Consider the following 27191-nt stretch of genomic DNA (forward strand, 5'->3'; position numbering starts at 1 on the left):
AACTCCACCCCTCAAAGCTTTCCTTTCCTGTCTTCCCCTGAAGGCCATTTCTACTCTCCCTCTTGGAAAGTTAGAGTCTGCTTCTGCCAGGGGGTCCTGAGTTCAAATTCTCAATGAGACTGCCCTGAAGCCCAGGCGTCTGATGGAAGGAATGCAGAAGGGAAACCACAAATGCCCCTTCCTTCTTCCACAGCCTGACATCCCCTGCCTACCATGATGCTTGCGGTCCCGGGCCAGATAGACCATCCAGTGGGAGCAGATGGAAGCCACCATTGGTGTCTGTCCTGAGTTCCCTTCCTCTGTTTCATTTGAAGAAAGAACTCTGTGCCCCATCCCCTGGGGTCTTAGGAATCTGCCAATCTGTCATAGTAGCGTGTTTTCCCGGCGAGTGTTACAGGTTCAGGTTGAACTAATCAGTGTCTTCCTTGGGACTATAATGGAGGAGGCTTTTAAAAATAGATTGTGTGTGTGCGTGTGCGTGTGCGTGTGCGTGTGTGTGTGTGTGTGTGTGTTTATGCTTTGCCTGTATGTACATTTGAGCAACATGTGTATATCTGGTGCCTGCAGAGTCAAAGAATGTATCTGGTCCTTTGGAGCTGGAATAAAGGACGGCTGTGAGCTACCATGTGGATGATGGGAACTGAACCTGGGTCCTCTGGAAGACCAACAAGTGTTCTTAAACACAGCAATTTCTCCAGCCCCAGGATCCCCTTCAAATCCTAAGCATGTAGGCCCAAAGCTGTCATTCTCTGAGGGTGCGGGATGGGTCAAGATGGCTGCAAACTCTTGGTCTTTCCTCCCACCCCTCAGAGCTTTCTATTTCCCCCTCCTGACTCGGTGATCTGTTCCAGCCAAGAGAGAGCAGTAGTGATGTTATGTAACTTCCACGGCTGGACTCTCAGAAGACAACATCTGCCTAGAGGCTCGACTCTCTCTTTTCTTCATGTCTTCCTACCTTCAGGCCACCACGCGGGGGGGGGGGGGGGAGAAGACCAAGTCAGCCACACAGAGAACCACCAAGTCCTTAGGCATGGAAACAAAACCTCATCAACACCCCAGAGCAGCACATCTTCCAGCAGAATGACCCCAGGCCCTCCACACCAAATTGCCCTCTGAACCAAACCCCGGAGCCGAGTTCTGACACATAGTTGTCCAAAAAGGATACGGAGTTACTTGGAGGCTGTTGTTATTTTGCCGTAGATAACTGAGATAGAGTGAGACCACACAGGAAGAGAAAACAGGCCACACTGGCCTGGGCTACACCAGCTTCAAACAATAAGAATCTGAACCAAAAGCCCATACCTTTTCCTGCTTAGCTGCAAGGGGATGGAGTCATCCCCTAACTGCAGCATTCGCACTGGGGGAATATTCCACAGGTGGGCTGTGCCCCCGATTCTCTTGGATTGAAGATGAGGGCACAAGCCTCAGCTCTAGAGAACCCAGAACTATTTATGTGTCCTTTAACCCCTCACAATCAGCACCCTGAGGGGAGCCTGCTTTAAAAAATATATATATATGGCTGGGTGCCAGACAAGACCCTGGTACAAACTTGTTTCCTCTGAGTGTGATTAGAAACACTATACTAGGCAGGCGCAGTCTGGAGAGAGAGAGAGAGAGAGAGAGAGAGAGAGAGAGAGAGAGAGAGAGAGAGATTGTGTTGTTCTAGGAATCAATTCAGGTCATTGGGGAGCACACACCTTTATCTATTGAGTCGTCTAGAAGCCCCCTCCCTTTTTGAGACAGTCTTTCACTTGGGAAATCACCAAGTAGTCCTAGGCCTGGCTAGCTAGCCCCAATGATTTTCTTGCCTCCCTCTCCAAAGTGCTAGGATTAGGAGTCCATCACCATGTTGGGCTTTCTTTGTTTTGGTTTTTGAAACAGGGTTTTTCTGTGTAGCCATGGCCGTCCTGGAACTCACTCTGTAGACCAGGCTGGCCCCAAACTCAGAGATCTGCCTGCCTCTGATTAAAGGCAAGTGCTGCCACCACCAGGCCATGTTGGGTTTTTAACGTGAGTGCTGGGGATGGAACTCAGGGTGAACTCCTAGCCGCAACAGTCTTTTTAGGGCTGATGGGATGGCTAGTTTTGATGGTAACAAAAGCAGGTGTTCCTTGCAAGTAGTTTCATTGTATTTTTCAGTTTATAAAGAGCTTTAATCTCACGACCCCAAAAGTCTACCCTTGATTTCCTCAGGAGTTGCAGAAACAGACATGATGTCCTAAAAATGAACACAAAGGCCCAACAACTGAGCACACAGCTAGAAACTGCTGGGCCCTTTGTGTCCCTTTAAAATGGAATCACTTGTTCTCAAGATTCGGGTGCCTGATGTGGACGGGAACGAACAAAGGGGTGCCGAAGGAGAGCTACAGGGTTTCCAGGAGCCCTCCCTCTCCTTCCCCTGCCTCAGTGATGGGTGGGATTACAGATCCAGGCCAAAACGCTAGTTCTATCAGGACCACCTAACTCCCTTCCATATCCTGGCCCTCTAGGAATACCTCCCCTCAAACTGTGGGTCCTGTCCTATTGATTTAAATGTCTTTATTGTAATCCACTCCAGTAATTCTGAGGAGCATCATCTCCAGAGGCCAGAGTCTGGCTTTTTTTATTTCCATCTGCGAGGCCAAAGGGAGGGAGAAGAGCCTGCATAGTCTCCCGCAGAGGGCCCTTCCGGGGGATGCTGGAGGAGCAGGGTCCTCAGGCCTGGGCGGGCAGGTGTAAACCCCAAGCTCCCAGCCCCTGTAGTTTCCCAAGGCCTAGACATGTCATTTTCCTAGGGAGCAGCTGGACCCGGACAGCGCCCCCTGCTGGAATCCAGTGGTCCTGCAGATTGCCAAGAGGCGGCTGGCGCGCCGTTCCGAGGCAGGCGGCGAGTCAGAGGCACAGGCTGAGCTCCTTGCGCACGCGGCAGCGGTGGCACTGCACCACGCAGCACCAGTGGAAGCGGCACAGGCAGTTCTCCTCGAGCTGTACGCTCTCCTGGCGGTGTCCGCGACCGCAGCACAACAGGTCGCAGCCGCTGAGGTCCGGGGCACTGCTGTTGCAGGCGCGGCCGCGCGTGCCGGGCGAGCCGGTGCGCCGGTTGGGGGCGCAGAAGTCGGGCGAGTCGGCGGCGTAGAGGAGGTCGGCTCGGCCGGGAGGCTTGAGCGTGCGGACTGCAGGCAGCAGGGCTTTGCCGTCGTTGGTGCCCATGACGCGCGAGGCGCCGTGGAAGCGTTCCAGCAGCCGTGCGCCCACCTCGCGGAACGGAGGCAGCTTCTGCCAGCAGGTGCGCAGCGCGCACGAACCCGAAAGGCCGTGGCACTTACATTCGGTGCGCGTGTGGCTCCGCACCGCCTGCGGGAGCAGAGGGGCGGGGCGATGGGCGGGGCAGAGGGGGGCACAACAGAAAGCAAAGGAAGCAGGGGGGGAGCGAGGGAGGGAGGGAGGAGGGAAGGAAGGAAGGAAGGAAGGAAGGAAGGAAGGAAGGAAGGAAGGAAGGAAGGAAGGAAGGAAGGAAGGAAGGAAGGAAGGAAGGAAGGAAGGGAGGAAGGAGGAAGGGAGGAAGGGAGGGAGGGAAGGGAAGGAAGGGAGGAAGGAGGAGGGAAGGAGGAAGGAGGGAGGGAGGGAGGGAGGGAGGGAATGAGACAGGTTAGCCAGGCAGGCAGGAGGTAGGTACAAGGTTAGAAGGAGAAAATCAATAAAAACGACCACTCAGAGAGGGAGAAAGGATGACAAAGACGAAGGAGAAAGAGAGTGGGAAGTGGAAACAGTGGAAGAGCAGAGATTCCAGGGTCCAAAGCCAGGGAGCGGGAGAGAATAGAAGGGACACAGTGGTGAGATTCTCCATTCTCCCTGGAGTGGGGAGAAGCGGCAGCTGTCGCAGCCTAGCCCTCCTGCCAACCCGGCCTCCTCATTCCTACCCCTCACGGCCCCAGGCAGAGCTGAGCAGACACAGGCAGCCGCCTGGGCGTCTGTCTCTGTCACCCCTCCCCAATCCTCTCAACAGGTATGTGGGCCTGTCCGGACATTCCTCTCCTGAGCCCCCTCCTCCCTGTCTGCCTGATGATGCCTTGGGCTCAACCTTGAAGGACACAGAATGTGTGGAGGAATGTTCCTCAACTCCTCTAGAACTGAGACATAGGATGTAGGAAGGTCCATCTGAATGCACTCAGGAGATCAGGATCCAGTCCTCCTCCCTTGCTTGCCAGTCTGAAGCTGGGTCTGGGCTGCCCTGGCCTCTGCTGACTTCCCACAGTCCTTTCCAAGTCAGTTCTTCTAGACTTTGTTCTAACCCTCACTTTCTCTGGTGCCTCCACACCAGGATCCCAGACCTTACTGTGACTCCTATTCTTTTTCTCTGTGCAGTTTTGGTGCCTGTCCTGGGTCTCGCTCTGTAGACCAGGTTGGCCTGGAACTCACAGAGATCCGCCTGGCTCTGCCTCCCGAGTGCTGGGATGAAAGGCGTGCGCCACCACCGCCCAGGTTATGGCTCCTATTCTTAATTTCATTCCTAGCCCTGCTCCTGCCCTGATGTCTACCTCACTCATCATGTATCAGAGGGATGCCACCCCACCTTGGGCCTCTGCTGGTCCCCAGTACTATTCTAGAAGTGTCCTTTCTCCACTCTGCTCACTGTTCCTCTCAGCTCCACACACCTGTGTCCCCAACCCTCTAGACTGGACATCTCCTCTGCCATGTGTATCTGTGTCCCGGCCCAAGTCCCAGTCTTCCCAAGTTGCCCATCTTGTTCACTCCCACACACATCAACACCCTCCTACACATTCACACCTTTGCTTGTGCCCATGCTACCACAAACATGCTGCCACCCACACTCTGCCACACCCACTGGCACTCTCTTGCATACTCACACTTCCACACTCGTGCACACGACACCTACAGCGCCTGCCCGTACGCACCAGCCTGCCCGCCTCATTGTTGTGCAGCTGCACCAGTGCCCGGATGTCTCCACGTCCCCGCTTGTGCTGGGCATCCATAAAGAGCCTTGACTTCTCATCCCCGAAATCCACATCGTCTCCGCAGCCTCCCCACTCCCAGGCGGCGCTGGCATCTGGGGAACCTGTTGGCCCTGGAGGTCCAGGAGTGCCCAGAAGGCCAGAGGGCCTAGGCGGTGCTCGCCCGCGGGGTGCCTGGCATCCGCACTGCAGGAGTTCTCCCATGGAACAGGCCTGCGTGACCGCGTGGCTGGCGCCGGCTGCAGTAATCGCAAACACGAAGGCTGTCTCTCGGATGTCTGCGGAGGGAGGACGGAGATGAGGCCAGTGACTGCCCAGTATGATAGGGGACCCTCCTCCCCCAGCCTGTCCTGGGCCATCTGAGAGACAGGTGTGGAGGGGCAAGATGGGCAGAGTGCCTAGGGGGTAAATCGGGAGATAGGGTTCAAGCAGCCTCCCCAAACCTGCTCCCCTGGCAAGAAGAAGGCAGGCACATCCCTCCGGGGCCTCTCCCACACTAACCCTGCTGCAAGACGCGCCCAAAGGCCTTGCTGTGACTGGAGCAGTTCCAGCGTCGGAAACGGAACTGGAACTGACATTCTCGGACCCCCAGCCTTGCGCCCCGGGCGAGCTCTGCCACCACTTCCGGCTCTGACTGGCACAGCTCAGCCTGCCGTCCTGCCAGCCGCCTGGCCTTCCTGCAGATGCTGGTAGGATCCATGACCAGGGGGCTACCCACAGCCCTGGGGAGCAGAACAGCAGGTCAGGAGTGTACCTCCCAAAACATAAAAGACCTGGGGTGGAGTGGGAATGAAGGAGAAGGAGCTAGCCCCACTCAGCCCACAGCCAGGTGCTACAGAGTCTCTCCGTCCTGCCCCTAACTGAGACTGGTGTTGTCCCTCTGGTGCCCTTTCCATCCCATGTCTGTGTCCCCTCTCTGCTGAAGTCTAGACTGAAAATGGCATCATGACAAGAACTCAGTCTTATCCTTGTGTGTGCATCTCCACTCATAAACCCGTAAAGGGACTTTGCTCAAGGTGAAGGCAGTTGTCCCAGGCCAAGGCTAAAATTCAATAGGCCTAACCCAAAAGGGAAACAAGGAAGAAATTAGCAGGAAAAAAAAAAAGATTAAGAAAGCTGTCAACACCCCACCCCACCCCCCAATCTCATGAAAGAAAGTATTCTAAGAAAAGTAAACAGTATCAAGGGAGGATGTGGCCTTAGTGGCCTGCAACCTGGACAGCCCCCTTACAAATCAGGGGCCATCTGAAGGACAGAACCTCCATGTGGTCTTAGAGTGTCTAGAGAACAGAGCCTATGAAAAAAGGCCACACCCCTTCTTAGTTCGACTTCTTCTGTAAAATGAGAAATTTTCGCTTCGATAGGACCCGCCTAGCCTGCTGCTCCCTGTTTCCCTGAGCCAGACCGCTGCAGGAAGGAGCTGGGAACGTAGCTGCTCAGCATTGTTGGCAGATAGGTGATGCCGACCCTTCTCTTGCTCCAGGGTAGCTGGCTTTCCCAGAGAGAGATGGCACCAAGCCAAGCCCTGAGTGCTAGAGTGGTACAACCAACGGTGGGGTGGAGGGGTGATGTTTGGTTTGTGGGTAAAGACCTGCTGGGAAGTTCTGCACCTTGTCAGCAGCCTCTTTACCCTGCCCACCTTCATTCCACCTGAGGAGAGAGCTGCCACTTGGTTTCCATAGGTTGTCGGCCAGGAATTCACACCTGGGGGGAAACCCGCTTGAATCAGATGGCTCCTATTTGAACATAGCTAAGAGCTCAGGCTTGAAGGGATCTGTGGGCAGAGCTGGGGAGGTTAATTTGAGACCGTTCAAAACCCTTCTGCAGAGGGCAGAGAAAGACAGGTTGGGGGGGGGTGCACACTGGAGGCAGCAGAGTATAAAATGTAGAGGAAGATGTTGGCAAAAGAGTGTGAGAGGTCAGGGTGGCCTACTTTTCAGCTTTGCTTCCGTGCCTATCCGCCCCACTGTCCCCATTTACTCCACAAGTACGGGCTGCCCAGGCATGTCCTGAGATGTAATGTTCTTAAATAGCAACAAGAGGAATTTAGGTCTTAAGGTAAAACTCTCAACACTGAAGATGAGGTGCTCAGAGAGATGTTTGCAGAAAGATATGAAAGCCCCATCTCTTAAGGATCTCTCTCTCTCTCTCTCTCTCTCTCTCTCTCTCTCTCACACACACACACACACACACACACACACACACACACACACACACTTGGGAACGATGCTGTTATCCCTACTCAAATAGTTTAGGGATCAAGCATCTCTTCTGGGCAGAAACAGGCATCACAGGTTCCCTTGTATTGAGCTTGGGTGCCCCTCACCCCTACCCTGCCCAGCACCAGCCCTATTCCACTGTCTCTGCCCCAGAGAAGGGACCCATGGAGTAATGATCAGTGAGCCAAGGTTAGGACAACCCGAGCTGGCTCCCAATGGCCCAGTGACCTTGGAGAATTGATCAGCCTCTACCTGTTCATCACTTACCTATTATCCTACCCCTAACCAAGACTGATGTTGTCTCACTCTTACTTTGTCCGTCCCATGGCTGTTATCCCCTCTTTACTCCAGTCTAGACTAAAAATTGCATTACAAAAAGAATTCAGTCTTATCTTTCTGTGTACATCTTCATTAATAAATCTGTCCACTTATCCACCTCATTAAAAAAGGATTTGGATTTGAGTGGCTTCCAGCATGGTTGTTCAGGGTAGGTAGATAAGGTTAGGAGCTCCCTCGTTGTTGGGACAGTCTTCTTTCTTTCTTCCTTTTTCTTTATTTTCCCTGGAAGCTTTCTGGGTTCCTGATTTATATCCCTGCAGTGTTTATTCTGAAAGTTTGCATGTCGTGAATTCTACATTACGGATGAATAGATATAGATATATAATGACAATGAATACTTAACATATGTTTCTGAATGAATGAGCCATAAGACACCCTCCCCCCTGAGCCCAGGTCCCATTGATGTGGTATCATATCATGACTCCTAGTGTCAGATCCTCAAACATTTTCTCTCCCCGAGATGAGAGAAGCAAAGCGGGCCTCTCTGCAGCTGTCCAGTTCCTCTCTACCACCTGCACACCCTAACTCCTCCTGACTCTGCGAAGCTCTGAAAACTCGCCTTCCCCACCTCCATGGCCCCTACCACTAAGTTCCCCAGCCCCACCCCCACCCCACCCCTGCCCTCTGCACACTCCCTATTTTCCCAAGGTTGAATGGACTTATCTTCCCAAGGTCACTCTGCCCCATCCCTCCCCTTTCCCGCCTCCTCCCTTGGCAAAGCAGGAAAGAGTTTGGGGCAAGCAAGGGAGAACTACAAAACCCTCTTGGCCTTGTCTGCTTCCCAGGGGCTAGAGATAGGAAAGGAATCGTGGGGAGATGAAGGGCAGGGCCCCCAGGAGGTGGGGCTGGCCCTTCACAGGGTTGAGGGGCTGGCTGGCTTCCTGGGAACAAGTTTTGTTTACCAGCTGGTCAGGAGGCGGGATGGGCAGAGATAGCACTAAGAATCCCAAGGGACTAGCTTGTTCCCTGCCCTCCTGTCCTAAAGACGTAGGAAATGAAACTCCAGAAAAGACACAAGACAGAGGGTATTGAACAAACTACCCAGCCCTACTTCTGACCCTGGTTTTTGTCATTTCTGGGTGGGCTGAGCCATTCCAGACAAATCAGTTTCCTCTGTGGACTTAAGAAAAAAATGATGAGTTGATCCGGAAGTGCTCCAGTCTCAGTGGTAATATCTGACTCCACTTCTCGAACAGCTCCCCACCCTCCTCTCTCATTCCTCCTCATTTACTTTGCTTCCTGGACATTTGTTTCCTTACATAATGAGTGCTGCTTTGGGGGAGTCTGGATCAGTGTTGACCTGGGGTCAGCTCAGAGAAGATGCACACTTTTAGAACAATTTGTATATCTTAAAGCCGGAATGCATGGTGGTAAGGAACAGATATCCTACGTAGGCTCTGGGATATAATCTTATGGCCACTTCTGGGCACAGAGAACGTGGCTATCCCTAAAAGAACTCAGTATACAGACAAGATAGGCTCACTCTAACTGTCCTGGCCTGCACTGAGAATTCTCTTTCAAGGACCACAGTTGATGGATCTGTGGCCCGTTAAGATGGAATTAGAGGCCAGGCAGTTCCGACTAGTAATATCTATAGACCTGAGCCCCAGAAACCCCAATATTCTGGTTCAGCTTACTCTTCTACCACTGGACTCAGGGAATAGAAGAAAATGTTGAAGACCAGCTCATTGACCTCATTCACTTCATGGTCACACAGATGAGCAGAGCGAGCAGAGTCGATGGTCTCTGGCCACTTAGTGGAGGGATTCCCCCATTGCAAAACAAGTTGGGTAATTTTAAAACCAAAACAGAGCCAGGCATGGTGACATACACCTTTAGTCCCAGCACTTGGGCAGCAGAGGCAGGTAGGTGGTGGGTCTTTGAGTTAAAAGCCAGCCTGGTCTACAGAGCAAGTTTTTGGCCAACCAGGGTTGTAAAGGCTCAACAACAACAAATGTCCACCCACAGGCGTTGGTCTGGTGGCCTGTGTCTGTAATTCCAGCTTCTTGGGAAGACAAGCTAGGGAGATTGGCAGCTCAGGTAAGCTTGAGTCTGGGACACTCAGGAAGACCGCATCTCAAAAAGTTCAGATGTAGCATCCTTGCCTGGCATGCTTGAGGCTGTGTGTTCAATCTCCAGTACTATTCAAATAAAATGAATGTGGTCTCTCACAGTAGCTCCACACAGCTCATCCCTGCTATCAGGGCTCAGGACTCCACCCCAGACCACACTTCTGGACTCAGGGCCACTTCCTCTGCAACCGTAAGTCAAGATGTTCTCAGCCAGCTTCTCTTCAATCTCACCTCAGCTCCCACTCTCCCTCAGGAGCACCAGCCCTGGCCTCAGCTTCATCCTCCCGGTTGTCACTCATCTGAGTGTGTCCTGCCAGCGTGGTCCCTTGTCTTGTCTCCTCAATTAAGTAGAAGTCTCATTCCATTAATGACAGGAATCTCACAAGTGGGCATGAGGTCATCAGTGGAACACACCCTCGGGAACTGGGGGATCCAGGCTCGGGCTGGATCCAGGCTGTGTCACTGGCTTGTGTGAAGTGGAGTGAGTCCCTGGCATGTGACACACACTTGATATTTGTTGGGTGGATGAGAAAAGTCAAACACCAGTTCCTCGGCTGGAAAATGAAAACCATAATCCCACCCTCCCCTCCCCCCATGATAATGTACAGAGAGTGGATCCCATCGAGTGCTTGTATCCATAGGCCTGCTCAATGCAGGGCAAAACAGTAGGGATTGTAAGTGGCATGTGTGGAGCCCCAAGAATGTTCTTTTTGCAACACTCTGTCTTTCCTGTCCAGTGTAGATCTAGGTCTCCTTCTCCACTCAGCCTACCCAGTGTCTAGAGCACCCACTAGGATCCACCCCCTGACCCAACTGGATCACTGAGGCCAATGGGACCACCAACCATGCTATGAGTGCCTAACCTCCTAGGAGAGTCTCACAGCCAGCACTGCCAGTCTCTCTACCCCACCCCCAACTCCTTACCCCCAAGATCCTTCATCTGACCCCACCTCCTAGGAGCCAGCAGAGGGAGCTCTGAGCCCTGGGGCTGTGGGTGGGGGTGTGTGGGGGAGGTGGGGGAGGTGGGTGGTGGGAAGGGGGGCAGAAAAATGTTGCCTGACGGCTGCCTCGAGGCTGCCGGGCCTGTGCCCGCCCGCCTGTCCTGTCCTGCTCTGTCTAACTCCTAACTCGGTAATTACTGCTCCCCTCCCCCAGTCCCTACCCCCATCCCAACCACCACATCAAAGCCAGTGATGCCCCAGCTCCATTAACCCCTGCCTCCCCACTGCCCACCTGTGGCCCCCACTCACCCTTCCCCACACAGACACAATTTGGTTCCCTGTGTCCTTCCTCACACTTTTATCTCCATCTTTTTTTTTTTCTTTTTTTGAGAGGCAGGGGCTTTCCCTTCCCAGACAGACTTCACTGTGCAAAAGGGCTTCCTGCTTGCCAGAGCTCTGGAGGCGATGCCCTCCACTGGATGCCTGGAGGACAGTGGTCATACTCTTGCATGTACAACGGGGAACACACATCTGAGGGTGAGATGGGAGAGCAACGGGGCCTGTGAGGACCTTGTCCCTCCTCCTGATTCCCACCCTCACTGCACATAAGGAGGGGGCACCAAGAAAAAGAGACAGGACTCTCAGCTACCAACAGGCAGGCTTAGCACCCTGGGCAAGTTCCCTCCTGTCCTTGGACTTCTACCTTACCGCTGACCATAATAGACTAGGTTACCTCTCAGTCCTCTCTAGATCAAATTCTAGATTAAATAGAGGGCTCCGGGCTGGCAGAGCCAGCCAAAGAAGCCTCCTCGGGGCTCACAGTTCTCTCTCTGCACAAGCTCCCAGCTGGCCAGGAAAGAAATGCCCGGCTAGGGGGCGCTCTCACCAATCTGCAGAGGGCAGAGGCGTCTGGTTCCCTGAGGCCTCCTGCTGGCTGGCCAGGGCTGGCTGCTGCCCTGCCCGATTCTCTCCACAGCTGCACTTCCCCATCAAAGTACACATTCTGGAATCCCCCTTGCAGGGCCCTGGTGATGGGGCCTCCCACTGACCTCCAGCCACCAACTCCAGGCTTCAGATGTGAACGGGGCAGGAGGGAGCCTCACCCCCACGCCCCCCCCCTCCAGGAAATGTCACAGTGCCAGGACTCTGGTGGGCCCAGGGCATGCTCTGGCCGGGATCAAGTCAGCCTCCTTTGCCCCTGCCCTTTTCTGCTCACAGCCCCATTGTCTCCCCAGAAGGGAAGCTGCCAAGGCTGAGGCCTGGAAAAGGGACTGGATGGCTACCCCACCCCCAAGCCATCCCTACTGGGGAGCTTGATGGAGAGCCAGCATCAGCATTGACCAGGAAGGATCAGGGACCCCAGATAAAGACAGGATGGCCTAATGACCAGGACCAGTATGGACACACAAAGGTATGGCTGAGGGCATCTAGAAAACCTGAGTGCCAGGAAGAGGTCTGGTCCTTTTCCTGCCTCCCTGTGGGGTCCTTGATCTTTAGCTCTGGTTTCTTTTCCATAAAGAGGGAAACAAAAGTGGGGTGACTGGGGGTAGATTGGGCAGCTTCTTCCTGGTGGGACAGGAGAGAATTAGTTTATCTCACAGAAAATATAGAAGAGTGAGAGGAAAGAGGAAGAGAGAAGAAGGGAGATTGATTTGGCTCTGCTATGAGAGTGAGCTATTTTCTACATCCACTGATTGGAGGTATAAATAAAGATGGATCAGACATTGTGGAGAGGGGCGTAGAGAGCAGAGGAGGAGGGGGACCTGGTGACCTGGGAGCCAGGGCCTCTTTCCTGCTCACACTCTCAGGACAGAGTTCTTGGAGGGAGGGCAGAGCATAGGTTGGATGGCCTGGAGGCAGGGGCTGGACAAGATGACCTCAAGAGAGCCTGGCCAGTGTCCTGGAATCTGAGGTTCTGTGATTCACGAAGATACGGTTACACACTGGAGAGATACACAGAGGCTGGCGGCGGCAGAGTTTAGAAAGCACGCACTGCTACATAGCAAGACCCTGTCTCAAAACTAAACAAGAAAAATTAAAAATAGAAATCTCGCACTGCATTGGGAGGAGGTGGAGGGGGAAGAAAGGTGGAGGAAAAACTTCTTTGTAACCAAAAGGCCTGGTCTCTGAGCTGATTGACCCAAAGCCCGGGTCACTCTCCTCTAGGACCCTCTTTTAGTGACCTAGACAGTCAAGTCATCCAGAGACCCTGGAGTCCTCCCAGCCCCTGGATTGTGGAAATGGCTGGATTGTGGAAATGGCTGCTGTAGGTCACACTGCTTTTCTGCCACCCATGGAGTTTCCAGCCCAGTTCATCCTCTGAGAAGGAAAGGGAGAAAGGCACCAGTCCTGAAGAACCCAGCTCTAGTGAGACTGGGGAGGTAGGATGGCAAGTGCCAAGAACCTCAGGCTAACAACCCAGCAAGATCTACCCACTGGCCCAAGCCTGGCCCGGGTAGGCTATAACAGGACAGGAGCAATGCTTAGGAGTCAAAGACCGTGAACGTCAACCTGGGCTAGACCAAAGGAATTAAGTGTCAGAAATAGACAGAGAAGGGCCGAGGCAGGTGGGAGGAGCAGGTTCTCTCGGAGACACATCTGAGAGAAGCATTCGCTGCTGGCCACCTTATCACCCTGGCCCTCACTCTTCACTTAGCTCCCGGCTGCAGCTGCGGCCATGAAGGCCCCTGTGTTCTCCCACACCTGCCCTCCTCATCTCCTCCCCCACTCCCTGCTTCCCAGCGTAGTCAGGGTCAGTCTCCAGAGGGCCCAGGCCCCTCTCCCCATTGGCTTGGCTCCCACCCAGCAGCCCTTCCTGAACAAAGGAATCCTCACAGATACAAACCCAGAAAGCAACACTCCGTAAACCTGTGTCCAGCACCTACACAGTCCTGGGCTTCTAGAACTCTCGAGACAAAGGAACGGGGCAAAAAAAGACCCCCAGAAAATACAACTACCGGTCAAGTGCAGTAACTTCATAGTTGCCCAAGGCTTGGAGGGCACTGGATAGCAGTGGGGAGGGGGGCGGGACTGGGCGGTCAGAATGACAGCTCTGTGGAGGAAGTGGTATTTGTTAGAACAGTTTAGACCAATGGGGAAGGAAGGAAGAGATGGCAGAGTAAAATTAGGAAAGGTGTGTAAGAGGGCAGAGAGAGGGAGCTCTTTGCCAAACATTACTTTTGACTCTTTATTCCGTATTTAAACGAACCCCACTTTCCATCCCCCGCCCCCCGGGAGGGCCCAGGAGGATGAGAAGCAGATTGGGGAGAGGGCTCCTAATGTCAGGTCGTTCTGTAGATCTTCCCACCCAGTCCTCCCGGCAAGCCTGGCAGGTAGGGAGGTTGTTCTTTAAAAAGAGAGTTGGTAGGGTAGGGTAGGGTGGGAAAGTGATTCGCTTAAAACCACAGATTTAATGGCTGGGATTAGATCCGTCTGTCAAAACTGCTAAGTACCAGCATCGCAGCTAAACTAAAGACGCGTGCTCCCTAACCCGAGCCTGGGTCTTGTATTTGCCCTCTCACTGACACCCATGAGGATGTCTCTCCCGCATCGCGGAAGGATAGCGGCCAGCAGCTTCCTGTGTGGGCACACTACTCAATCTCGGTCGAGGAGAGGGATGGGCCTGCCCCACCCCTGGGTCCAAAACCGCGAGGGCGGGTGAGAGAGGGCGGAGAGGGTCGGAGTCCAGCCAATGACGCGGCGAGATGCAAATGTCGAAGTCCTTGCTGTCTTAGGATTGGCTAATCTAGCAGCACTCTCGCCCAAACCCCTCCTCTCCGAACACTGAGCTATTCCGGGCGGGTGTTTGTGGCTCTAAAAACTTAAGAGGAAAAAAAAAGTCTTGAGGATTTGGATCTGAGTTGTCCCGGCGGGCCCCCCCCCCCCGCTTCTTCTCCTCCCCTATCCGACCCCTCGAGGCTCAGGACTCTGGAAACCTTCGAAGTCTAGGTGTCTGCTCTGGCTAAATCCAATCCCAGAGTCCGAGTCTGAGAATTTGCCCCATCCCTCGGCCGGCCTGTCCCTTACTTGCTTCACCAGGACGCTCCCCGGTTCCCACATCTCCGCTACACATTTTTAAAAAATCGTTACTTCCCACGTCTGGAAAGGGCCGGCCTCTAGGATCTCCTTCCTGTCTCTCTTACTTGCTGGGGTCGCGGGGGCGGGAAGCAGTGAAGAAAGTCAGAGTCCTGACTCAGTTTCCCCCATTTACATTCCCTTTTTCTCCACATCTCCCGTGCTGAGAGCTGAGGTGAGGTCGTAGGTAAGGAGGGGCGGGAAAGAGGCGGCTGTTTGACCCTGTGCCTTACAGCTTCCCACCTCCTTCCCGTCTTTCCCCAAATCCTGTTCCAGAGTCCTCCTCGCTCTTTTCTCCCGTCTTCACCTAATCACTCACTATGGGTCTCATGACAGCTTTTCCCTACCTACCTGCCAATTCCTTGTGCTATGAATTGGACACATTTCTTTAGGGAGGGGGGGAAGAACACGAGGGGGGGGAGGACACACAATAGAATATCCAGGGGCAGGGAGCGTCAAAGTGGCCCTTCAGAAGTGCTCGGGCAGAGATCAGAAAGCAGCTGTCTGCTAGGGTCCCTGTGCAACTGCCCGGTGGTTGGGATCCCGGAGCGGGTAGAGCCCGAAGGCAGCCTGCAGGATCGTGGTACTGAGTTCCAATACTGGCTCGGGGTCCCCACCCTCTGGCGTTTGGAGTTGCGCGGGGGGGACAGTCCCATTCGGCACTCACCACCACAGTCCCCCGACGTGCGCGGGGCACAAGAGCAGCAGCAGCAGCAGCCCGAGGCGGGAGGGCACGGGTGGCAGCATCGTGAGCGCTCTACCGCAGTCTGGCGCGGGCGGGGGTGGGGGGGGTGAGGCTGCGGGGTGAGCCGGGGCGCGCCGCCGCCGGGTTTCAGGGCGAGCGCGGCGACCGAGGCGGCGGCCGGGAGACGAGGACTCCGCCGGCGGCGGTGGCGGCGGGGGGGCCCATCCCGGGCGAGGAGGGCGCGGCGGAGGCGGAGAGCGGACCGAGCAGAGCAGCGCCTGTGTCTCCTGCGGAGCTCGCTGGAGAGAAGAAATCAGAGCCGGGGGCGGGGGTGGGAGGGGAGCGGGGCCGGAGCGTGGGCGGGGGAGGGGGACAGGGGGGCCACGGGGGTGGCAGTTGCGACAGTCAGGCGGCGGGACTCCTGGGAGGGAGCCGTGCGCCCCGGGGCGGCGGGCGCAGAGCGCAGCGGAGGGCGGGAGCCCGGTGCTGGGGCGGGGCCCGCGCGCCCTCCTGGGTGCGGGACCCGCCCGCCTGCTCCTCGCCTCGCCTCTGCGGGGTTGTCCCCTGCCATCCCCGGGCCTGCGGCACCGAGTGGCGGGAAGAATAGTAGAGAAGGGAAAGGGGGGGAGGAGGGAAGAAGAGGAACTGGGGAAGGGGGACTGGCTGGGAGAAGTTTGACAGGTTTGTTGACTGTAAAGAGAGAAAACTTCCCAGGAATGAGGGAGTTTGGGGGGAGGGAACAGTGCTCAGGGAGATACAGATGGGGGCCAGGGAGGAAGTCGGCCCGGGGCGCGGGATGCTCCGTAGAGGGCTGTCCAACTCGTCTGCCGGCCCAACGCACTTTGAAGGCGTTACTTTCTTGTGGATAGCCAGCTCCGGGTCATTTGCCCTTTCTTCAGCCTCTATCCCGGCAAGGGAGCCAGCCCCAGGCCTGGGTTCTAGCTCCCCAGCCTCGCGTCCAGCCGGTGTTTGGGGGCGGACAGTGTGGGGGAGATAAGACTGCAGTGGAGCCTCTCCAGGGCCTGCGCTCCAGCCTTCGCTCCTCAGAAGTGAGGTGGAGGGCCGAGCTTGCAGACTTCCAAGAGAAGCGTGGGGTCAGTGCTTGCTGTAGCCGGGTCTCGCTTGTCCACGGGTCCCTGCCTCGAGTTTCTTCCCCAACTTGGCCCGGGCAGAAGGGGTGGGAAAGCCAGCTGCAGGTGAGGTGGTTTATCTGATTCTCTAATGCCACAAAAATGTCTTTGATGCCCCTGACCCCCTCCCCACGCGGGGGAGATCAAAGGCCTCGTGGGGCGGAGGGACAGTTCCATTCATCAAGCCAAGCGGCTGGCAGCGGGGCGGCAGCCTCTGCTCCTCTGGCCTGGGGCAGAGGCCCCCCGACGTGCCCCAGGAGTGCCGAGGGACAGGTGGTGCGGACATTCCGAAGCAGGAGCCAATTTCTCTGCCACCACTATCTAGAGGGCCCATCAACCTTCAACAGGGGACCTTAAGCCCACGTGGCAGAAATTTCACACCAGAGGAGAAAGTTCCTTGTCGTTTGGGGTGGGGAGGAGTTTAGAAGTGGAAACTGAGAATACAGCCAAGACAGACAAACACCACTGGTGAGCAGAGAGGAGGCAAGGTCCTGCGTCCAGAGAGCGGGGCAAATGGATGGAGATGAGACTTGGGGCCAGAACGGAGGCAGGAGGAGACCAGAGATGCCTACATCAGGAAGGGGAGCAGATCCGGGGGAAGGAAGGGGAACGCAGAGTGAAGAAGAGAGAGAAGAGGAGAAATCTTAGCCTAGGCACAAAAATCAGGCCTTGGATTTTCTGGGAGCCCCAAGGCAGGGTACTGGTGTCAAAGGTGCACCAAGTGTAGTTCTTGTCCTGGGTACTGAGATTTGAAGAGTGTGGGTTACTCTGGGGAAGGAAAGAAGCAGGGGAGGAGGAGGAGGCAGCGCTGAGCCAGATAATGGTCCAACCTCTGTTCCTCCCACCCTAGTGCGCACACTGCTCCAGCACGTAGCAATTTCACACACCGCCTTTGTATTAGGTAGTACCAAGCCGGCACATTGCACATTCAAAGATATACCAGGCTGGGTAAATACTGAAGCTAGTTGGTGCCAACCTGGCAGCCAGGAGGTTTGGGGGGTCCCTGGAGGCTGCAGGTGGCCAATGTCCAGCTCCCTGGGAACCAGTGCCTCTGTTCCAAGCCCCTTATCCCCACCCTGCTACTGTTATTGCAGATTATGAAATGCTCTCCCTGTCCTGCATTCTTCTCCGAGGCAAGAATTTTAATGTATTTGTCTTTGTCATCAGGGGACCTGGGCTCTGGGATCGCCCTGAGGAGGGAGCGCCCCAAATCTAGTCTGTGCTGATTCCAGACCCCAGGCTCTCTCAGTTACCCCACCTCCCCCCCCATTACCCTAGCCCTGCCCCCTGCCTCCCCCTCCTAAGACACTGTCTCTCCGTGGGGTGGATAAAAATGATGTTATTGAAACAACAGAATTGGGAGCAGTGGCAGGGAGCAGGGATCAGCTCAGGAAACTGGGGTGTGTGCCAAGAAGCCTGCTCCCCCGCAGGCGGCCTTTCTGCCCCTACCCCCCACCTTTCCTCTAAACACACACACACACACACACACACACACACACACACACACACACACAGTTGGCTCCACCCCTCCTGCAATGTGCTCCAGCCAGATCTTGCAGAATCTTTAGCCATCCCTGGACTCTCCAAGCCTTCGTCCATCCCCCCACCCCCACTCCCAGCCCCACTGCAGAATCAGTTGGCAAGTATTGCTTGCAGAAGCATCAGAGTCGAGAAGACTGGGGCCTGAGCCTGTGACAAGACAGACGGTCTGGAGCCCCTAGTCCAGAGCTTTGGTCCCAAGGTATTTGTGTTTGTCATCTGGAAACCAGGGATCCCAGGATCATCCTCCCTTACCTCTCTATCTGCACACAGGTGCTCCCCTTTGCCCCTGGGCTGGAATCTGGACAGAGTCAGATCAATGACTTTTGTCTTTGTGCCCCCTCAAATCTTCAGAAACTTGAGTTTGGAGGTTCTGGGGGTTTCAAGTCACTGCTGTTACCTGGTAGATCTTCCCAAAGTGCAGAGATGGAGACTGGGGCACACAAACAGCTAAAGGTGTGTGTGCACACTCACACATACATCAGATGGACCCAGGTAAATGTACCACCCTACAGAGACCACACCCTTGCCTCCCATTCCACAATACTGGGTCATTTTCAGGGGCAGGTACAGATGGAGAGAGAGCTGATGGGCTGGCTGGGACTGAGATTCATGCCAACCTCCCTGACAATCACACCCATGTACACACACACACACACACACACACACACACACACACACACACACACACACGCTGCCTCTGCATATATGCCTGTCTAGAGAAACATTGCATGGGATCGAAACAGAAAAGGGAGGAGTGGAGCAGTGGGCAGCTTGAGTTTGGAGATGACAGCCTGGGCATCGGGAGCCTCCAGCCCTTCCCCCATCGCTTCACCTTGGTGCTGTGAACCTGCACATTCCACTTCTAGGTTCTGGTGCAAACACCCTGAAGGGGAGACTTGGGTGTCTGGCGGTGGGGTTGGAGAGGAAGGAGGGGCAGAGGTGGAGACTGCGGAGGGAGAGAGAGGCAGCTGGAGACAGATAACATCGGAACCGCTGCAGGCGAAAGCAGAGCCCTCTGTCTCTACTGGATTCTCTCTCCCACCGCTTTTCTGTGTCCTCATGTCTCCCCCATGCACAGAATTCGGTCTCTAAATCATTCTGTTGAGGGTTGTTGTTTTTTTTCCCCTTTCTTTCCTCAGGATGGCTGAAGCTGCAGGAGCCCAGGAATTTAGGCCTGTGAACCTTCCCCTCCCAACAAGCTCCATTCTTTCCTCTCCCCCTCCGTCCTTCTCTACATCTCTAGCATGGGGTCTAACTCTCCTTTTCAGGAAGGGCCTTGAGAAGTCCTCCAAGCCCTGGGTCTCTGGGACCCAGAAGAACAGAGACCATTAGAGAGATGGAGGAAAGGAAAAAGAGAGAGAATCATTTCTTCTCCCTCTGGGTATCCCAGATAGCTCTATTCAACTTCCATAACCTGTATAATATATCCCGAGAGTGTGTCCCCCCTTTTACCTCGTCATACCTGCCTCATAGGCCCAGCTCCCGAGGAGATTCCATCCTAACCATTGTCTCCACAGGGACTCCTACCTCAGAGCCCACCTGCCCTCCCTCTTCCTATCTCTATCCTTTCTCTCAAGTCCAATCCAATCAGAGAGAGAAAGAACGTGCCTGGAAGAATCTTGAAATACAGGGCAGGGGCTGAGCACAGAGGGGCTGCCTCCCACCAAGGCTGTGTTGGGAGGACATGTCCCAGTGTCCTCCCCAACACAAGGACAACACAGGACAGGGAACATTGGCTTCCACTTAGTTCAACCCCAGCAGCCCAACAGGAGATGATGTTAGCCCCGTGAACCTCTGCAATGTCTTGTCCCAGGCTGTCTCCCTGCATGGGGTTTCCTTTGTTGTCTGGGCTTTGTTTTTTATGACAGTGGATCTGCTTCTTGAACTCAGGACCTCAACCATTCCAGGAAAGCATGTTATCTCGGAGCTGCATCCCACAGTCCAACTCCTGTGGTTTTGACTGGGGGTGGGCGTGGCAGCCTAGTCAGTCAGAGCTCCAGAGTCCAGGTCCTCAGAGCCAGCCTCTGTCCAGGTTGTGTTACTGGCTGTTGATGCTCTCACCCTGGCAGCGGGAAGCACCTACTATGTGCTGGGCAACCAACTAGATAATGAGGAGTCAGCGGTTCTGAATAATCACGTGGATTAGTGTAATGGATCTGACTAATCACAGTGTCTCACAAAAAAAAAAAAAAAAAGAAAAGAAAAAAGAAAAGAAAAGAAAAAAAAAAACAACAACAAAAAAAAAGAAAACAGCCTTGACACGGCACCTGGGAGGATGAAAGGACCTAGGAACGTTCTTGGGGGGTACCGAGCCACTCAGAGAGTGGAGATGTTTCTCTGAAGAATGTTCCAGCTAAGATCTAAGAAGACCATCGGGAGGCACAAGGAGGGAAGGGTGTTTTAAGCAGAGGGAACAGCCATTGTGAAAGTCCTGCTAAGAGTATAAGAGGAGGGACAGGTGGGGGTCAGTGAACTTGTGGCAGAACAAGGCGATTAGGCTCAGGGACTCGGCGTGATCAGATGAAGAAAAGCTTTCTAGTCATGGAAGTGATTTTTTTTTTTTAAATTATTGTTTCAAAAGCAGTGATGTGCTACAGGCCAAATCCATTGTCGATGGAAAGAAAAGGAGATGGAGGGAGATCTCCATAGGACAAGAGACCTAACACGTATAAAGAACAAAAGATGCAAAGTTGTGCTCCAGTGTTTACAGGGCAGGCAAATTATAAATGCTCAACTTACCACGAGGCTGTAGATAAACCCTCCATCAACCGAATCTATCCTGAGTGGACAATGCGTTCAATACAACTAACCCATCGAGTGCAGGAGCTTGGCCTGACATCTCATGGGCATGCTCAGAACCCTTACATTATTCACTTGATTTATAATAAAGCACTGAATATTTCGTATAATGTACACTGTTCTGAAATGAAGAGTGGAAAGCTGAATGGGGTACAGCCCACACAGGTGGGTACTTTATAGGCCTGAAGGGTTAAAAAAGACAAGCAGCACAGTGTACAGGAAGGGACCATCTCATGTTTCCCCCTGGTTGGGCTGCCCCGGAGCTCGGAAGAGCATCCTACTGCATATGACTAGCCCAAAAGAATGAGATCCAAAGAAAGATGTCTAGTGGATGCAGAGAACTTTCTTGCCCTCATGAAGGCAAACCTTGGTAAGTGGGGTGAGCCAAGAGCAGTTTGTAAGTAGCTACTCACCACATAAAAGTTTGGGGTAGTTGCTCTCGGGCTGAGAGGAGGCAGTTGTATCTCGAGGAGCCCGTGGAGAGGAATCGCTAGCGAAAGTCTGTGTCTTTTCGTGGAAGTTCATTTCATTGGTGTGCAATTAATTGTACATTTGTTTTATTTTCTTTTCTGTATTCATTATTTTCACTGGGGAAAAAGTGTGTGTGTGTGTTTATGTAGACACATGGTCAGATTTTATTTCTACAGAAAGGTAGAAATTAATTCTCTTACTTTCCTCGCAGTGCTGAGGTTTGAACACACCACAAATCCAGCCTAGAAATACCCCTCCATCTTTAATATGGGCCATCTTTGAGCTCTACATGGTCCTTGAAGCAAGTATATGAAAGCCTCATGGGACTGCAGGAAACAGGGATGACCTTTAAGGAGGCCTGCCTGTATCCTCTAGAGAAACATCTAATGAAGTTAGGAGGTTGAGGATTATGGGTATCTTCTTTTTGGTTTTCCCAGAAGCCCAGAGATAACCCCTTTCTTCTCCAACAACCATTCTTTACTGCTTAGCCACACAAAATGGGGTGAACGGAGCAAAAGGGAGGGAGTCAATGTAGGAAACCCCTGGAGATATCACTGGGGCAGTAGGGCCTGGCCACTCCTATGCTTTGAGAAGATGGGTTATGACCCTCACTGTGGAGGCAGGATCAGAGAACAGCCCAAGTCACAGGGAGCAAGAAGACCAGTTACAAGACTCTGTGGCTGGCTGTCAAAACAACGTAGCTTGGACCTGGATGTGTGGCAGAGGGGAAGAGGGAAGAGGACATGGCGACCTGTGTCAGGGGCCTGGAGTGGACCAGGAGACTCGGTGAAAAAGCCGAAGGGCAACTCAGGATGCCTCAGAGTCTAAGCCCTCACAGTATGGATGCTGGTGTCATTCACCCTCAGAGGTTGCTCAAGGGGGATCGACTTTGGGCAAGGTTGTGAATTCGAGATGCTTCCAAAAGCAAACATCCGTGAAGATTTATCTGGCAAGCAGTTAGCTATACGGACCTGGAGCAGAGGGATGTAGGGTACAATTAGTGAGATACATGGGCTGAGTCATTGTGATGTAAGGTGTAATTACTGTGGATTTCCCAGAGGACAGTACGGGGTTGAGAGTAGCCTTGAGGGATGGTGATCAGTCATGGCTCAGTGAGGGATGAGGATGTGGAGGAGACAGAGGACAGGCTGCAGACCGGACCTAAGATAAAGAGCTTAGCAGTTTCACTGAAGCCAAGGTAAGGGCCGCCCCAGGAGGCAGACAGTGGGCATACCTGTCGACCCCCCGAGAGGTCAATAATAGAACTGTGTTCTAGAAAGCAGGATGAAAAACACCGGGTGAGCCAAACCCCAGGCCAGTTTTGCTGATGCCCAAACCCCATCCCACCACCTTCTTGCCATGAAACTTCCATTGGCACTGGTTGGCTTGCCAGATACAACCTGCGCTTTACTTGGCATCCTCCTGCCCCAGTCCAGTTTGGCTCTTACTTATCTCTCATTTTGTCCCCTGGGAAAGTCCTGGCCATCCAAGTCGCTCTTGGTCAAACCCTCAGCCCTGGCCACCCCACCCACTCCCTTCTCTGACCTCAAGTCTCAGCCAGCCCCGTTCAACCCCAACTTCCCCCAAGACCTTTGACACCTGTAAACAACCCCTCCATTTCCCAGTAGCTCACAGCACTTTAAATCTGCTTTGTAGGAAATACAGCATTTAAGACTGGGTTTACATATGTCTCACCCCTTTGCTTCTGAATGTGTTAGAGGATTTGAGCTGAATCTCAGGGTGACCCTTCATACCTTCTGACAGCTGTTGAATTACTAGAAAGGGGGTGATATCCTGCAGGGAAGAACAACCCAGGGCAGTTTAGTGGAGAGTGGTGTATCCTCACACAACCGGGTCTTCTGAGCTCAGATAAGAAATTGGAGAGTCCCTCACATTCCTAGGCTGGGCCCTCTCCAGGCCTCAGTTAACTCCACACCCTGGTTGACTCCAAAAGCCTCCCCTCATGAAATCCTAGCACAGGGCCACAGCGCCATCTCCTGGCAAAAGGCACACTGTTCCTTAGGAAAGACAAGCGTGTCCACGGGACGGAAATGTGAAGGGAGAATGAACTCCGGTTTGTAAGGTTAGCAATACAGTTTTGGGTCTACAAAACTAAAGTCTTGAGGATGTGTGGAGCAAGCCCTTGTGTATGGGGGGTGGAGCTGCACATCTGGTCTTGCTTTCTGGAGATTGCACCACCAAAAGTGATCAGACACCTCATAGGACTTCTGAATTGACACTCAAAAGAAGCTGTTCTTCCCCTGGAACTGGAGTTACAGACAGTTGTGAGCTGCCACGTGGGTGCTGGGAATTGAACCCTGGTCCTCTGGAAAAACAGCCCATGCTCTTAACCTCTGAGCCATCTCTCCAGCCCCCAAAGAAGCTATTTAAAAGGGGGAAACCCTGTCTATATGTGAAACTATGATTATAAGTATATTTTGGGGCCGGGCGTTGGTGGCGCAAACCTTTAATCCCAGCACTCGGGAGGCAGAGCCAGGCGGATCTCTGTGAGTTCGAGGCCAGCCTGGGCTACCAAGTGAGCTCCAGGAAAGGCGCAAAGCTACACAGAGAAACCCTGTCTCGAAAAAAAAAAAAAAGTACATTTTGGGTGTTTGAATAGCTGGAAGTAGCCATGTTTATACACAAGTATGGCTGGACCACTTGATAGATTATTACACAGGTGTCAGCCACAGAGAAATCCTGTCTCAGACCCCCCCCCCATTAAAAAATTACGAAGAGGCCAGGCAGTGGTGGTGCACACCTTTAATCTCAGCACTCGGGAGGCAGAGTTAGGAGGGTCTCTGTGAGTTCAAGGCCAGTCTGGTCTACAGAACAAGGTCCAGGACAGGCACCAAAGCAACACAGAGAAACCCTGTCTTGAAAAAAACCAAAAACAGCCGGGCGGTGATGGTGCACACCTTTAATTCCAGCACTCGGGAGGCAGAGCCAAGCTGATCTCTGTGAGTTCAAGGCCAGCCTGGTCTCCAAAGTGAGTTCCAGGAAAGGCTCAAAGCTGCACAAAGAAACCCTGTCTTGAAAAACAAAACAAAAAGAAAAGAAAGAAAGAAAGGAAAAGGAAAAAAGAAAAAGAAAAAAACAAAAAACAAAATTTCGCAGGCTTTAAAATGTGAAGTATGCATATTGTATTGAAACCAGGAACATTCACTATAAAATAATGCCAAGTGATGAAAAGAGCCTAAAATGTAAGGTTTTGTTTTTTTTCAAAGTCTCATGTCAGCCAGATAGTCAAGGATGGCCTTGAGCTTCTAGCCCACCCTGCCTCTACTTCCCCAGTGCTGGGATGATAGGTGTGCATCACCATTCCAGGTTTACGAAATGATGGGAATTGAACCCAGGGCCTTCTACATGCTAGGCAAGGACTCTACCAACTGAGCCGCATCCCCAACCTTGCTAATTTTTGTTATCAAAACATCAGCTATTTCATTGGGGGGGAAAAAAACCCACCAATAAGTGGGGGATTAATTAGGAAAATGTTGCAAGTTCACCGGGCCAAGTGTCCTTCGGGGACAGTCATGTTCAGAGACCCCTTTAGCACGGGCCTGACCCAGAGCATGAGCTTCGTAAATGTCTGTGGAGCCACTAAGTGAACAGGACAAGGGCCTAATACGCCTGCCGCAGCCCTGGTCAGTTCTTATCTGCCCTTCAGCCTGTGGTCCCCAGTTATTCGTTCTGACTGTGTAAGGGCCCAGTCCACGCAGGAAGGCAGTCACCGAGCCCCACAGGCCAACCTCATGCTCCCCTCAGTCGGTGCCTTCATTCCAGGTGAACCTCCCATGGCCAGAGGGTGGTTCACCCAGTGAGCCAGGTAAGGCACACATTTTGGATTCACATTGAGAATCACTCTTGCATCTTGAGCCTGTAAAATGGATCAGCAACAGGACGGGTTCTGTCGATTTAAATGTTGAGATGACTTTGGGGTATGAGAGATTTGCTTGGAGCAACATCTGTATAAAGATGGGAAGGAATAGGGTTGGGTACACAAAGTCTCAGCCGGTCCCCAACCCAGGAGCCCCTTGCCAAGTTAAAATGGTCATGCCTTTGCCGTCTTTATCATTGGCTACGTGGGCAGCCCCAGAAAGGGTAAGAGATGTTTCCTGCCACGGAGAGGCTTTGATTCTGGAGGACCTTGATGACTGGAGACCTACATCTGCTCACTGCACTCCTGGAAGCTCGTGAGAAACCCCTTCCTTGAAGAGGAACCTGGGTGGTTCAGCTCTGTGTTTACATGGATTCAGTGCTGGGCAAAGAGAAAATTAGAGCCGCAATCACCATCAGGAGTGAGATGATCATTCCAGCTTGTGATCCTACCCCAACCTCTCCCCCACACACATACCCTCTCCCTGCCCGATCTGTCTCCCCGACACTGGCATCCCCCACACAAGCCACCCAAATCCAAACCAGGTTGCCATGGAGACACCATGAGTGATGACCTGTCCAAAGTGAACCATGAGATACCCGGCGTGCTCGGGAACGTCCCTCCTCCTGACTGTCCCTCCCTGAGCTTCCGGTGTGCTCATACCCCACATCTACCCTGCCTTTGTCACAAGAAGTCCCAGTTACTGCTCTCACATGCCCACTGTCTTGCCTCCCTGGCACACCAAATATCCTATTGCTCAGACCCTGCCTCCACCATTACAGCTTACCTACCACTTTGGGTCATTTTACTTTAAATTTCAGAAGGCAAGCAAGATCTTATCAGTTGAATTTACAGATAGCTAGATGTGGTGGCCCCCAAAGGGAGTGGCACTATTAGGAGGTGTGGCTTTGTTGGAGTGGGTGTGGCTTTTGTTGGAGGAAGTGTGTCACTTGGAGGAGGTGGGCTTTGAGGTCATGTACATGCTCTAGATATCGCCCCGGCGTCTCAGACCACTTCCTGTTGCCTGAAAACTAAGATGTAGGACACTCAGCTACCTCTCCAGCACCATGACTGCCTGCATGCCGCCATGTCCCACCATGATGATAATGGACTGAACCTCAGAACTGTAAGCAAGCCACCCCAATTAAACCCTAACTAAGACACCAGAGTTTAATCAAATTCAGAATAAAAATCACTTATCAGCTCTGAAAATTTAGGCAGAAAACTAGCTGGCCTGTGCCTCCCATGAGAATCTTAATTTCCAGGGCCAAATCCCCAGAGCTGTGTAAGGATAGTATCCTGAAGACACAGAGAAAGGGTAATACCAAAAGATACTAGAGCCAGGCATGGTGGTGCATGCCTTTAATCCCAGAACTCTGGAGGCAGACCCAGGTGGATCTCTGTGAGTTCGAAGCCAACCTGGTCTACATAGTGAGTTTCAGGACAACCAGAGCTATGTAGAGAGATCCTATCCAAAAAAAAAAAAAGATACTAGATATCTTCCCCAAAAATATTTTATTTTACTTTATTGAGACAAGATCTCATATAACCCAGACTGGCCTGAAAGTTGCTATGTAGCTAGGCTAGCCTTAAATTTCCAATCCTCCTTCCTCCACATCTCAAATGCCAGGATTCCAGGACAAAATGCCACACTCAGACAAAATTTATTATTTTAAATTTCTATATATGCCTATGAGTATATGTCTGAGTGTGCATATATCACAGGAGTGCCCTTGCCTGCAGAGGCCAGAGGAGGGCATTGGATTCCCAGGAGCTGGAGTTACCGGTGGTTGTGAGCGTCCTGACGGACTGCTGAGAACCACACCCAGGTCCTTGGAGAAGCAGCAAGCTCTCCTAACTGCCCAGCATCTCTCTAGACCAATGTGGCTTTTTAAGTGAAGAATTTAGGACGAGGATCAAATATTCCTGCACTAAAAGAGGGTAATTCCCAAAGAACCAGAGGTATCTATGGCTCCACTGCCTTGGAACTTTATGTTAAAATGAGACAATTTGAAGAATAAGGGATAAGTCATAATAGTTTAAGTGGAGCAGAGATAACAGCAAAACACATTAAGAATCCAGTGGTGACG

The 27191-nt window shown here is 53.0% G+C and overlaps 2 protein-coding genes across 4 annotated transcripts in view; one reads left to right on the forward strand and one right to left on the reverse strand.

Moving 5' to 3' along the window:
- Nucleotides 1-2121: 2121 nt before the first annotated feature.
- Nucleotides 2122-15434, reverse strand: Wnt6 (Wnt family member 6). Its single transcript, XM_028893084.2, has 4 exons — nt 15265-15434; nt 5454-5674; nt 4896-5230; nt 2122-3333 (listed from the first exon to the last, which is right to left on the reverse strand). The coding sequence occupies exons 1-4, from the start codon at nt 15342-15344 to the stop codon at nt 2872-2874; spliced, it is 1098 nt and encodes a 365-aa protein (XP_028748917.1). The 5' UTR covers nt 15345-15434; the 3' UTR covers nt 2122-2871.
- Prkag3 (protein kinase AMP-activated non-catalytic subunit gamma 3) overlaps nt 10605-27191 on the forward strand; it is a 37662-nt gene continuing 21075 nt past the window's right edge. For all 3 annotated transcript variants that reach the window (XM_037210256.1, XM_037210257.1, XM_037210258.1), the window contains exons 1-2: nt 10605-11060; nt 11759-11934. The gene's annotated coding sequence lies outside the window, so the exon portion shown is untranslated. The remainder of the gene's footprint in view (nt 11061-11758; nt 11935-27191) is intronic.

Source organism: Peromyscus leucopus, chromosome 13 (genome assembly GCF_004664715.2).
Source record: "Peromyscus leucopus breed LL Stock chromosome 13, UCI_PerLeu_2.1, whole genome shotgun sequence".
In the NCBI taxonomy this organism is placed as follows: Eukaryota; Metazoa; Chordata; class Mammalia; order Rodentia; family Cricetidae; genus Peromyscus; species Peromyscus leucopus.